Source organism: Charadrius vociferus, unplaced genomic scaffold (assembly GCF_000708025.1).
Source record: "Charadrius vociferus isolate BGI_N301 unplaced genomic scaffold, ASM70802v2 scaffold2, whole genome shotgun sequence".
Classification (NCBI taxonomy): Eukaryota; Metazoa; Chordata; class Aves; order Charadriiformes; family Charadriidae; genus Charadrius; species Charadrius vociferus.
In genome coordinates this window covers 6,836,459-6,850,898 of record NW_009647595.1, presented here as the reverse complement: position 1 = coordinate 6,850,898, position 14,440 = coordinate 6,836,459, and the positions used below count along the sequence as shown (strand labels likewise).

General features: G+C 42.0%; 1 protein-coding gene across 1 annotated transcript in view; it reads left to right on the top strand.

The window, feature by feature from the left end:
* Positions 1 to 8,268, top strand: part of ASAP1 (ArfGAP with SH3 domain, ankyrin repeat and PH domain 1) — a 128,460-nt gene extending 120,192 nt beyond the window's left edge. Inside the window, exons 29-30 of the mRNA XM_009881016.1 lie at positions 2,868 to 2,990; positions 5,597 to 8,268. Of these exons, the coding sequence (XP_009879318.1) occupies positions 2,868 to 2,990; positions 5,597 to 5,671 (198 nt within the window). The 3' untranslated portion in view covers positions 5,672 to 8,268. The remainder of the gene's footprint in view (positions 1 to 2,867; positions 2,991 to 5,596) is intronic.
* The last annotated feature ends 6,172 nt before the right edge of the window (positions 8,269 to 14,440 follow it).

The following is a 14,440-nucleotide window of genomic DNA, read 5'->3' as shown; positions in this document are numbered from 1 at the left end:
CATTCCTGCCTGGCTTTTGTCATGGACTTGTCTGAACTGAGAACAACAAGGCTGTTGCTTGGGCTTCCTGAGCGTTGTGGAGGTTAAATAAAATACTACAGGGATCTGATTAAAAGGTGTCTGCAACTATGATGTGTTTACTCACGTACTTTTAAATATAAGCAGGCCAGTGATGATGGACATTCTCAGCTATTTGTCACTTTATTAAAGAAGAAAGCAAATAGTGGATTAGTTGTTTGTTTTGGTTGTTTTTTAAACTCTCACCCTACTTTATATGGAAGAATTCTAAGGAAAAATGCAGTATTCTCCAAATTCGTCCATTTTCACATGTGCAGTAAATCAAATAGTTCCACTGTTTTGCAGTGATCAAAATTAGGATTTATCTGTGTTAATCACTTTCCAGATTTCTACACATCATTGCATGCACACTTGTATCTCTTCTTGTTCACTGCAGTCTTTTTTTTTGCTGAAGTCATAATGTGCAAGAATTCCTCTTAAATGTGTCTTGCCTCTATTTTCATCCTCTGGCTATGCCTTCTCCATGCCAACTGGTGAAATGCTACATCACAGCCCAACAGTGAGACCCCTGACAGCACCCCGGGGCACTTCACTCTAGGGTTTCATTAGCCACTAAACACGAGTGCAGTTTTTTTATTGGAAGTTTTAGAAAATCAGTTGTTGACAATTATAAGGTAAAAAATACCAATGCTGTTATATATAATAACTTGAAAGGATGTTTTTAGAGAAATGAAACTTGCTCTGAGTGTTTCTAAAATCACACTAAGCACTGGAGTGTTCTTGTATGTGTGTGTGTGTGTGTGTTTTCTGTAAAGGAGACAAAGTCTTTTTTAAACAAAAAAAAAAAATGTTGAAGGTAAATAAGAACATGGAGAGATTATTAATGACCACAGCAACTGGTTATTATTCAGTCTTAAGCACAGAAGTCTCTTCTTAATAAGTATTAATGCTGGATACAAGGAGGTGGTGGTATTTATTTTATTTACATTTATTTGCAAACCATGTCCAAGAATTGCTTCTGTTTCTTTCTATTTCTTTACATACCAGTACCCCAAACTGTGATACAGAAATTATATCCTCTCTTCAGATCCATCCTTTTTTTTTTTTTTTAAACCTTCCCAAGATTAAATAAACCTCGGGCTTGAATTCTGCTTCTTACCATTCTCCTAAGTGAAAGGAATAGAATATTAAAATGTCATCTGCTGTACCAATCAGAAGGAACCAGGAGCAATTGCCGTGAGTTTTCATGTGTTCCTACAGGCTGAGTTGCATACAGCTGTCTAAGTTTAGAGGAATTTAACTTTCTTTAGTCTCTTTTTATTGAATGAGACAATTTTTATCTGGCAGAAGTAGTTGCTTCCCTTCATCACTGAGGATTGATTGGAAGCGCTCTTAGTTTGTAAAGGTTCTCTGGAATTGAAAGCTGGGACTGGCCCCAAATACCCATTAATATTGAATTCCAATCCCTAGTGATAGTTGAGATTTTTGTTCCAATCATATGAATGTTTTTAAAAAAGAGAGAAAGCGTTCTTTGAAGTAACTTCTTGCTGCAGCAAAGCATTGCTGTAAAAAACGCTTTGATCTCATATGAACTTCACTTCAGGTATTTCTGTTCATTTGTCTGGAGTATGGGTTTTTTCAGTCTTATGTTGTTATCTGCTTCGTCCCTTAGATCCCTCTATAATTGTTATTTTTCTGTACCTTGAGTGTAGTATGAGTGCTCTTTGCTGTGTGTCTGCTCTGCTGTTGATCTGCAGGGAATTTTTTTTTGCCAAAACACGGAGGTATTTCAAGTGGGTAGGTAATAGCAGAGAAGGCTCCCTAGGAAATTTCCTCTGTGAAGTTACTTTTGGCTCAAATTCCTCTAAACCTGCTGACTTTTTCCTCCGTAGCCCTTCTGCTTCTCATCTCCTTGGGCTCTTCTTGTTTTTTGCATTCTTGTTACCTGACTACTTCTGTTCAAAGAAGGAACTGTGGTTTTTGAAGAAGCGTGGGTATGAAAATACAGGAATATAAAGTAGCAGGAGTGTTTTGCTGTGAATCTTGCTTCCTTACTCTATTTGGAAATAATTTAAAGCGTTTTCCCTGCCGTGAGAAACATATGTTTGGGGAGGAGCCTGTGGTTCAGGCTTTTTCATATGAATTAGCAGTATGCACTGAAGTATGACCTAGAAAATACTTGGCCTCAGAATGGTAGAGCTGTGAGAACATCTATTGTGAATTATCATCACAAAACAGTACTGCCATCTGAAATTAAGATTCTTTTAGTAAGAAATTGCTAACATTCCGGATGAAAAAACACTCAAAAAATAATGATGAGCAGATCTGAAATCAAAGGATACTGTATTTTTGCACTAGATCCAAACGCAAAACTGTAAGGAATACTGGGATTTCAATGCAGCATTTCTCAGCCCTTACCCCTCCTGTAACGTTCAGAGGAGACTGGATGTCACTTTCTGTTCATGTTTTTTTTTTTTTAATGAAGTATGTATTAAAGGAGAAAGAGGGTGTTTGTTGATTCGAACATATAAAGACATTATTTAAACTTTCTTTACTGGAGGAAGCATGGCTTACTTAAGCCGTGCACTACATGTTGAAGTCTCTTGAGAGTTCTGAATCTTAGGAGAAAGAAAACCTGTGCCTCTGTAGTTAATTTTTTGTTTTATTTTTTTAATATCCTTGTTGAAGCAGAGATTTTTTCATTTTTATGTCCCCATTTGAAGGGAAAGCAATTTGGTAGTCTTTACCGTCTCATAAAATAAAACATAACTAAAAGGCAAAATTCGTATCAAATAAATGTTTTCACTGTTCCTCGTGTCCTTCATCTAAAACTTCGATTCTATTTTTAGGGGAAAAACAAAGTTAGGCGAGTAAAGACCATTTATGACTGTCAGGCAGATAACGATGATGAACTCACGTTTGTTGAAGGAGAAGTAATTATTGTAACTGGTGAAGAGGACCAAGAGTGGTGGGTATGTATCTTTTCCTTTTACAGTTCCACATAACTTCGTCATGACTTTTAAAGGAAAAATCCTTTTTCCAAATTTGGGGAGGGTGTTATTTTCATTTGTGGGTGGTGGCTTTTTATGTTGTTGGATTTGGGGAGTTTTTTGCCTGAGCTAACATCCAGCCCTTAAACTCATACTGGAGAACACCTCCTTTCTCCTGTAGGGTCTGTCTCTTCCTGGGAGTCTGCTAGAACCATCGTGACCAGGTTTGGCTTTATTGCTGGCTCATAACAACACATATTTACATATGTCAGTCTTTGTTATGGTTCGAGAAATCCATAACAATTTATTGTTGTTTAGACAATTATTCTATCGCCTGATGACCCCCCTTCACCTGGGAAGGGGAATTGGGGGAAAAATCAAGGAAACCTGGGAGTTGAAATATAAACAGATTTAATAGAATAAGACTAGTTCATTAACATTAATATCACTAAAGTACCAATATTGATCCCAATATCAGTATAAAATATACAAGGATTATACTCAGCCCATTCTATCAGCGGGAAGCTGTGCTCTCCCAGCAGTGACAGCAAATGTCGGACACTGTGAGCACTATGGCTTCGGGGGGGAAGGGAAGGGCTCAGGGGTCCGGCACTGGGGCAGGAAGTTCTCAGGGTCGTGGCCATCGTGGGGGTGAGTCACAGCAAACTCTCTAATTTATATTGAATGTGATGTTCATGGTATGAAATAATCCTGTTGGCCAGCTTGGGTCAAGTGCCCAGGTCTCGCTGCTCCTCATCCCCACACCTGGCAACCTCAAAAACACTGAGACCTTGAAACCCACACACCATAGCTGGCTATAAGGTAACTATTTTCACATATGCAGACACTAGAGTCTTCTAAAAGGGCAGCCTTCTCAGGTATTAGAAGAGAAATTAGTCCTGTGTTGCTCAAACCAGGACAGTACTGAACAGTAGCCTTTCATTAAATGAAGAAGTGGCAATTTTTACTCCATTTAGCATGCTACATTCCTGAAAAATGGGATAGGTAATTATCTTCAGTTCACCAGAAATGTTAAATTATACCTACAGGGGTTGCTGGAAGTCTGAAAAACTATTTGTAACGGGTGCTGTAAGCTGATGGTTTTCCTCCTTAAATGAGAGGCAGTTAACATTTCCTTTCCCTTCTTCCTTCCTGTGCCATTGGTTTGTCTCATACTCCCCCACCTCGGGACTGCACGTTGTCTTTGCTTCTTGAGTGCTAACACCAGGTTTTTCTCAACCCCACTTGAAGGCTCCAATCCTCCCCTTGACACTGCTTCTTGCCTCCAAAGCCGCGCTGCATCATACTTCCCTACCTAAGAATTATTCCTGGGGAAAATGAGACAGACTTCATTTTGATTAAAACAAATTCGTATCGCGATGCTGCCTATCATTTCCTAATCCAAGTGCAGCGCAACCCCTGCTGTTTTGGTTCCAGCTACACGGTTTCCTCTCCCTCGTCATTTCAGTGTGGAAGATTTTCAGCTGAAAAGATGGTCTCAAAAGAGCAATACCCAGGGAAAAGCTGCTGTGTTAACCATAGCATCCTGCCCGTGATTATGGTCACATTAGTTGCTGAATCTGTTTCGTGAAGTGGCTTTTTAAGACCCCTGGGTACACGCCTGACGAGTTCTATGAAGTGTTCCAGTCTGAGCGTTTCTGAGAAGGGAAACGAGGGCTATTGACTCATATGCTTCAAAAATTTGGCTCTACAAGAGGAAATGGCCAGCCCTGCATGTTTCCCCTTCCCATTTTGTTAGGTTGTGGAAGAGGAAGGAGGTACACTGTTACACTGAAAGTAGTGAGCAGCACTGTAGCAGGGTGAGAAGAGGGTTATGTGGTCAGTCAAGGCCGCTTCTCCAGTGCTCTCAGTTTGATAGTTGTTTATAATTATGCATTTTAAACATGTAAAGTTCATATAGAAGGTGCCTTTTTTAAAAAAAGTTGCTTGGCTGTTTCTTTAAAAATGCTTCTTATGCAAAACACGTAAGAAGTTGTACATGAAGGATACTCAATCAGGTGATTCTGTGATTTGTTATAAAGACTAGTATGCACAGAAATCGTTAGGAATCATACTAATTCAATGAGAAAATAGCTGTGCCTGTATCACTTTAAGTGAAGTATGCAGATTATCATAAGTAACATCACAACTGTGGCAGACATTTCCCTCCAGTGAGATGTTTAGGATTTATTCAGTTAACTAAGATGAGGGGGGTTGAAAGACACAGACTAACTAGCAGAAGCAAGATATATCAGAGACAAGAAAGTAAGGCTTCTGTTTTGGCGAGATTCTTGAAATTCAGTGCTCTATGTTGCCCTTCTAGGTTTTCATATTCAGCTGTAGTTGTTTTTTTCTCTTTAGATTTAGTTGGCTTAACTTGTCTTACTTGTAATATGTTTATATGGTTTTGCTTCATTCCGTTATGCAAATTCACCTGTTAACTAAGGTCTGCTTTAAATTGCCCGCGAACTTGCAAATGCTCTGTAGGATCTGTGCGGTTCTGCTGCTTCCAAATGAAGTAAATGCAGTCTACGAATTCTATGTGTACACACGTATCTATATATGTTTTTTTCTCTCCTGTGTTGCAGATCGGCCACATCGAAGGACAGCCAGAGAGGAAAGGGGTCTTTCCAGTGTCCTTTGTGCACATTCTGTCAGACTAGTACAAACAAACAATCCTAAACTTGAGCATTGCACATTCTTCATGCAAGACGGGCTTTTTAGCAAAAGCGAACGCTGCTGCCTCCCTGTAATCCTGTGCACAATTGTATATATAGCTGCTGTTACAAATTAAGAATTCATTTAAGTTTCACCTCATGAGGTTGAATTATATGTATTGTAAATATACTGTGTTATTCTGCCTTTGCCAGTATTATGGTAGCCTTGGAACCTGGCACGCCTTATTGGGTTCGTTGAAGCCATCCTTGGCATCTAGCACTTACATTCTGTCTATGCTGTTAAGAATATGTAGGAACTGCCAGCTTTCCAAACATAGGTGGTCTCCGTCAACCATGTAACTGTACAGAAATGACTGTTCCTAATAACTCGGTATTCAGTATACAGTTAGCAGAAAGTTAGAACGAGTGAATGGTTTTGGACAATTTAAAAATCAGTCTGCAGTTTATAAGTGTATGCAGTTTACAGCTATAAAACCCACTTCAGTATTTATTTAATATAGTGCTCAGTTAAGTGTAATTATGAAGACAAATATTCACTGACTTTACAGATAACAGTAATGTTTTATGGTGTGCATACGGCATTTCATGTTTATATTATGTGGACCTATGCCAAACTGTGATTGCAGTTCCCCTGTGATATTACCTCACTATAAAAAAGTTACAAATTTCTTTCATTCAAAAACTTATTTTAATGAAGATTAGTCATGTTGTTCTTTAGTAGATATATGTGAAATTTGCTGGTTTCTTTCACTGAATTCTTAGTAACCAAGAACTTCTAGAAAATGTTAACTGTTGACATTATGCATGCATTTAGACGCTTACTTGAAACCTGCCTTTGTACAAAAGTAGTACTGTAGTCATATAGCTACATTTGAGGAAAAGAACATTTTAACTTAATTGCTATTCAGATTAATGTGAGCTTGCAACAGTATTTGTTTATAGCTAAATTGGCTCTTTGAAAAATGATTTTGTGGGTTTTTTTTTTTCCTCTGTCTTCAACCTTGCTAAAAGTTAGTTACCTAAAATAAAATTTCTTAAGTGGTGATATAAGGATAATTTAAAACTATTTTTAATTGCTCTAAAAAGTGGAAGTTAAGATGACCTCTCATGCATTTGATCGGGCTGTTAATGGTAGAACTCAGATCACAAGTATCAGGCTGGTTTTAGTAGAGTTCACTAAACTGTAACTGTAATGGTCTTAATTCAAAGCACCAAGTAACAGACATACTGTTATAAAGCTAATTTCTAAGAAAATCTTTGGATGGCTGCATTTGACCTGAGGTTTCTTGAAAGTTGGTGTAAAGTTGCATTGCCAGAAAACACTTAAATGTATTACTGAAAACTTTCATCTCCTATGTCACTTTCAACATCATTTTTTAACTTTGAAACATAACGCAGTTGTGTTTTTCCCATAGTTTGTCCGCAGCAGGTTCCATGACTTTCATATGTAGTTTTGTATTACTTGCTTTAAATGTTATTTTGGCTTCAGTACCTGGTACTGCTATTTCAAAGCAGATTGTCTTGGCTGCATGGAAAGATTTACATTTCATAAAAACACATCTCAGTCTTTCTGAAGGCTTTCATTTCTAATTCAGTTTTACAAGACTGTAGTCAGTGAATATTTAATTCTGTTTGTGGTTAAGATAGAAACAAATATCAGTCTAAACCCCGCATGGAAAAAATGCAAAACATTTACCAACTGTTAATGGTTTTATCATTTATAACAAAAGTTTATTGGGAAAAAATAATTACGCAAGGAGTGAGAGAGCCTGCTGGCATCTAATCTTCAGTATTACCAGCTCCAGTATTTCAGACTTGATTCTGTTTTTTATGGGAAGGAAGTCAGGATTAGCATTTATTTAGCATTCCATTTTATCCATTACTACAATGTTTTAAGTTGCATTAAAGAACAAAACCTATTCACTTTTGTGGTCAATTGTATTTTTAAGTGATCTTGAAATAAACTGATAAAAGCAAATCATATAAAGAAAACCTAGGCATGTAAAATTATGTAGAGTCAAATGTCTATTCTTTTCTACGCTCTTTAAAATAGTATACATATGCATTTTATAAAATTAAATGAGTTCCATCGGGAACAATAGTTCTGTTTATTCTGGCTTATTGTGGGTCATAAGAAATCTGAAAATGTATGATATTGATTGAGTTTAAGTACACTATTATATTTGAACTCAATGAGCCACTGTCTGCAATTTTGTACATGACATAGTATTTGGAAAGTCTAAATCTTTATGGAAAATTAGCTGATAAGGGGTTGGGGGGAGGGGCAGGGGAAGGTGCCCCCAGAGGGGGAAGTATGCTCTGCAGATGATGTCTTATTTACTGTTGAACAACAGTTGCTATTTATTTTTTTATTACATAGTACATCAACGTGTACAGAAATCAGATCTGGTCATGCCACTAGTTAAAATCTTGACTTCTCATTGAATGTTAAGGTAAAACATCAGTACACATGTCTATTCACATGTATTTAATGTGACAGTTTTTGAGTACTGTATGTGTTAATTTCTACTTTTTTAATATTTAAAATTGCTTTTAAATAAATGTATTCAGTTGATCCCAGATATCTGAACAAGGCCCTTTTGTCAACTGGAGTATCTTCTAGGGAGAAAGTCTGGATTCCAAACAGGTAGAACTAAAACACTTGAAATGTTTTCTCTTCTTTATAAAGCACCCCTTATATAACGCAACTAAATGTGTATCTCTTTAACAGCTGTTAAATATGGATGCCATTGGCTTTATCTGGAAAACTTTACTTACTAAAGTTAGCATCAAAACACTTACTTTGTCCATGAGTTTCGATTGCTTTCTCTCCGGCTTCAGTAGGCTCTACGGAAAGCCAGCCCGGTGTGACTTGTCTTCTACAGCTGACCCTCTGGGTTGAAAAGAACCGCTCAGCATGGCCCTCTCGCCCCTATACGGCCCTCCTGTCCCTGGGCAGGATTACCAACCCCGACAGCAGCTCTCAAACCGACTCGGGCAGTACTAACCTTTCATGGATGGCGTGACTTTATTGCTTAGATTTTCAGCTCAGATCCAGCTTATTTTTTCCCTGACTCTGTTCTTGGAAGTTTTTCATTTAAGACCCTCACCTCTCAAAACTGCTCCAAAAAGAACAAGTCACTTGAAATTGCTGGAAAGCAATGAGAACATCCTTTAGCCAGAGGAAGAGCTGGAGTGTGGAGTTATCAGATCTGGTTTGTATCAAAAATAGTAACAGCACACTGCTCGGGAGACCGCTGTGATAAGATAGCTTCTCGAACGCTGAATTGTGGTGCAGGCATAGCCTGGGTTCAGCATAGAATATTCTGCTCGGTTCGTTTTGGGCTTTTAAATTTACATAGGCTAAATGTATGGGGTGAGAGGTGTGTGAAATATGGACATGGGGCAGCGGAAACAGTCTGGTTAAATATTCTGCTCTTGCTCAGTTTCTACCTTGTCACAGTATTTCAGGTAACAGCATTCAGAGATCCGTTGATTCCAATATCCTCAGTTCTCTGTCCTACTTGTATCACTTGTTCTTCAGTGGCAAGTATTGATTTCCTTTTGCAAGTCAAAATTGAGGTGGATATCTCATATACTGTTTGGAGCAGAAGAGACTGAGACAAACGCACGCTTAGAGAACTCCCTTGCTGTTCAAAGTTTCAGTCTGTTTCCCCTTTTCCTGGCAAACTTAAAGCTCAGAGTTGAACAGAGACTGATTAGTAATCAAAACCAGTGAAAAGTGATGCAAATTTTAAATACCAATCAGTGAAACTCAGAAATAGCTCCCCCCCCCAACAAAAACTCAAATGCTCCAACCCTACAAATATGATTTAATTGTTTTCAGATGCTTCCTTCCTCCCCAGACTCTGTAGTTCTGTGTGACAGTTCACCTGAGCATCAACAAAAAATAACTTTACTTTCCCCACACTCTACCCTGTAATAAGTGTATAGTTTCCGGCCATTCACACCCTAGACCAGTAACACTTCTATGCCAAGAAACCAGAACATGGAGGAGCAAAGGTCCCTAAGTAAATAAAGTTCAGCTTCAGACCTTAAATTCTTACAGACAACTTATCAACTTAGTGTTGAGTGTAAGGCTGCTGGGGGTGCTTTTATGAGACACTTTAGCCCTTCTAAAACACAGCTGGAGGCCGCTCAGATGGATACAGAATGCACACAGGACTGTAAGATGTTTTCATCTATATAGCTGCAAGCCAAAAATTTTCTTATCTAATGCAAACTAACTATTTCAAGTTGTCCTAATGATACTTTCAGGGCTATACATAAAATGATTTACAGCTCAGTCATCTGCTGAGAGAGTGCTCAAGTTTCTTCTTGAGATAAGCTAAGTGGTGTTTGTCAACTCATACTTAAGTTTACAGCCCCTGTGCCGCAGCGTGCACAAAACCTGCGAGTCTTGACTAGTTCTCGTCAGCTGCTGTTCGAGTAACACTAAAAACGATAGTGTGTCACAGTACAGGCTTTGCCTTGTTCCTCTGTAAATTACAGAACAGATCCTCCTGTCTGCAGTGTGGCGGATGTCTGCTCTGGTCTCTTTTTATAACAGCGGGGGCAGGGGACAAGCAATTTGTGACAGCTGTCACATCTGCTAACCATGTCAGAGGAGAGGAGAGGAGAAGCTGATCGGTTGTGTGTTGTACCACCTGAAAAATGTTTTGAACGAGCTTTAAGCTTACCTGAAACTTTAAATCCAGTGTTAATGCCACTCTGCAGTTCCTACCAGTTTGGTCTTGGTTCTTGTAGTGTCTGATCACAAACATCCCCAACTCTTGTGCTTGCTGCTCGTCACTGAAAGGCGGCGTGGGACTAGGTCTGTTCCCCCATGGGATTTTTTCCCCAAGGCTTGAAGATGCTTCTTGTGCTTCAGTTACCACCAGAAATTTAGAAATCTGATTTTCTCTCACAGTCATATTTCGCAGATGAATCACCCTTGAACACTCAAACTAGACTGCTCCAGAATGGCTGCGTTACAGGTGGTTTCATTGTATTTACCTTTGTTCAATTCAAAGCAATAGCAATAGGCTTGGTTTTTTGGTAACTAATTTAAATTTCCCCACTCTCTTCCCTGGGGGAGTACTACAGGAAGAACTTACTACAGCTGCCTGTAAACTCACAAGAGTAAGGACTAGCGTGCAATAGGTTAAGTCTGAAGCTACTCTCAAAAGTAGTTTAGTAATATTTTTCATCTCTCCCTGCTCCCACATCCCTGCTGTGGTTTTAAGTGTCATCGTGGCTCTGAGCTGGAGTTCTTAGTGTTTAAATAAAAGTCAAAAACGTACTTATCAAAAAGGATTGAAACGTGCTCCTGAACTTCAGACTGCAGAAAGACAACCCACCTCCTGAGCTGAACGTGCACAGAAAGGGTCAGCAGCTGTTTGTTGGTTAAGCAGGGGTTTTGTGGTGGTTTTCTGTTAAAGCCTGCAGACTTCCTTAGTGACCTGGTGACACCAGTAGCCACACACTGCTTCAAAGACACCTCAAAGACAAAAGCAGACATCTTTTTTTCAAATCAGTAAAGATTACACTGCCTGTAATCAATCACCTGGAGCAACTCCAGGACCATTGCAGTAGTTCTGAACTCTGCGGATAGAAGTGTGGGGGTAAAGGGCAGATTTGTGATCCAGGATCATCTTCAGTTTCTATCCCCGTAGAGGAACTGGGCCGACCTCTGTAGAAACAGGAGACCAAATGCTAAACCTGCCTCTACAGGGTGCACAGCGCTGCTGGACTGCTTAAAAGGAAAGTTTAGCAGCTTGGGCATCTGGAGTGCGAGGAGCATTGAGCTTCACATGAAGAGAACCTACCCTGAGTGATGCTGGAAAATGGGGACTTTCTAGTCTTCTGCAGAGTGTAAGAAAAACTGAACTCCCCATGTGCTACAAAGGGGAGATGTGAGAAGAGCAGGGGATGGGGGCACACAAACCACAACTTGGACACCTTTGAAAGGGTATGAATGACTCCCATTATAGATGTGAAGATCAATCATAAGGAGTCAGCACCTCTCCTGTGAGCAGTGCCTATAGGTGGGTCATACAGTCACCTCAGAACTCAAGGTAATGCAGAGATTGAAGTGATACAAAGAGGTGAAGGTCACTTATCCAGGAGAAGCAGCAAGACCTCACCAAATGATAATGTGGGAGGGAGGGCAGCAGGGCAGTCAGAACATCTGGTCAGCACTACAGAATTACAGAATAGTTTAGGTTGGAAGGGACCTTTAAAGGCCATCTACTCCACCCGCCCCTGCAATGAGCAGAGACATCTTCAACTAGATCAGGTTGGTCAGAGCTCCATCCAACCTGACATTGAATGTTTCCAGGGATGGGGCATCTACCACCTCTCTGGGCAACTTGGGACAGTTTTTCACCACCCTCATCACAAAAAATTTCTTCTTTCTATCTAGCCTAAATCTTCCCTCTTCTAGTTCAAAGCCGTTACCCCTTGTTCTATCACAACAGGCCCTGCTAATACATTTGTCCCTGTCTTTCTTATAAGCCCCCTTTAAGTACTGAAAGGCCACAATAAAGTCTCCCCGGAGCCTTCTCTTCTCCAGGCTGAATAACCCCAACTCCCTCAGCCTGCCTTCACAGGAGAGGTGCTCCAGCCCTCTGATCATTTTTGTGGCCCTCCTCTGGACCCACTCCAACAGGTCCGTGTCTTTCCTGTACTGAGGGCTCCAGAGCTGGATGCAGTATTGCAGGTGGGGTCTCACCAGAGGGGAGTAGAGGGGCAGAATCACCTCACTTGACCTGCTGGCCACACTTCTTTTGATGCAGCCCAGGATACAGTTGGCCACCTGAGCTGCGAGTGCACATTGTCAGCTCATGTCCAGCTTTTCATCCAGCAGTATCCTGAAGCCCTTCTTGGCAGTGCTGCTCTCAATCCCTTCTTCACCCAGCCTGCACTGATACCAGGGGTTCCCCCGACCCAGGTGAAGGACCCTGCACTTGGCCTTGTTGAACCTCATGAGGTTCGCATGGGCCCACTTCTCAAGCTTGTCCAGGTCCCTCTGGATGGCATCCCACCCCTCAGGTGTGTCAACCACACCACTCAGCTTGGTGTCATCTCCAAACTTGTGGAGGGTACACTTGATGCCACTGTCTATGTCGTTGATGAAGATACTGAACTACTACTATGCTAGCAGCTGCCATAGTAGCCGGGCCCTGTGAAGCAGCAGAAGACATCAGATCTGCAGGTAGGGGCCATGCCCATGGTCCACTGAGCAGGAGCATTTGGCTGTAAGCAACGAGGTGCTCATGTCCTGCCAGGCCAGTCCCTGGCAGCAACGCCACGCAGGGCCCAGGTCCGCCTTAGATGTGGTTCTGGCATCCCTCACTACCTCCATGGAGCAGGTCTGGAATGGTCACTTTGCTTAGGGATGGATTTTGCTCAGGACTATCCTTTAATTCAGCACCTGTATTTCCACCAGGTCTGTCTGAGTGAGATGTGGCAGGGTCCAGCAGAAAAGCTCCTTCTGTTCCCCCTTCCCTGCTGGGATGCAGAAAGTTGAGATGAAAATATTAAATTTGGGGGTGGAAAAACCCTTGAGAGTAGAATTTTGTTTCTCTCACTTGCCCATGGCAGTGTTCTGCCTGAATGCCATTCCTGCAAAATGCGGCCCCTGGTAGTGTTTATTTAGACTGGGGTCTGCCTGGGGTTGTTGCTTCCCTCTCCGTAGAGCAGGTGCCTGGTGTGCCCATGAGCTGTAGCTTTAGCCAGGTGGAGTAATATAAAAGAAGGTACGTAATGACTCTACATATGAGTGCGTACTTGACAACTTATTGCCCTGGCCTCACTGCTGCCCATGTCTCCATCTGCTTTGTGCCAAAGATGGGACTTGTAGCCATTGTGGCCATTGCAGTGAGACCTGTGCCATGGTGTGGGACCTCTGGGGCTGCAGAATGAGCATCGCAGCCCCCCACCAGCAACGGAGAGTAAAGCCGAGCACTAAAATGCCATTTAGAGAAATTACCTTAAGATGCGTTACCCCCACCTAATCCCCATCCCTTCCTCAAAGGGATTGACAGTGCAGGAGAACAACAGCATCTGTTGCTGAAGGGAGAGCTTCCTGGTGGGCAGACAGAGATCCCGTGTCCTGGAGGGACTCTCGCTCCACCTGTGACCAAGATGACATCAATTGTCAACACGAGATGGAGGAGAAACGGAGCAAGGTGCTTCAGGGATGTCACAGCCGCTCCGGTGTCCGAGCACAGCTCAAGAGGTGGAAGGAGCTGTTTGGGTTTGAAAGACAAATCTAGCTGTGATGAGGGTTTTTTTTTCCCCTTTAGTTTGGGAGGATCGGTCCCAAAGACAACGACAAGCTGGATCACCAGCTTCTGACTGCAGCAGGGACCAACACCTGCATTACGCGTAGCCACCGTCCCTGTCCCCCGGGGGACGGTGCTCAGGCCCGGGCAGGGCTCCGGCGGGGCCTGCGGCCAGGAGGCTGCTGGAGGTGATTGTTTTTGGTGCTCACGCATTTAAAAGTTTGCGAGGTGCTCCTGCACGCTGCCGGTGCCGTCCTCTTTCTGCTCAGCCTCCCTCACCCTCTGCTTTGCCCCAGGCTTCCTGCCTGCCTGCCCGCAGCGGCCTGTCCCAGGCCTAAGGACGGGGACACCGCTGGCTCCTCGCCAAGCGTCCGCGTCCCCCCTTCGCCCCCCGGGACGTGGCCAGGCAGCCCCGGCCCCGGGTGGGGGCTGTGGCGGAGGGCTCTCACCTGCTCCCCGGCCGCAG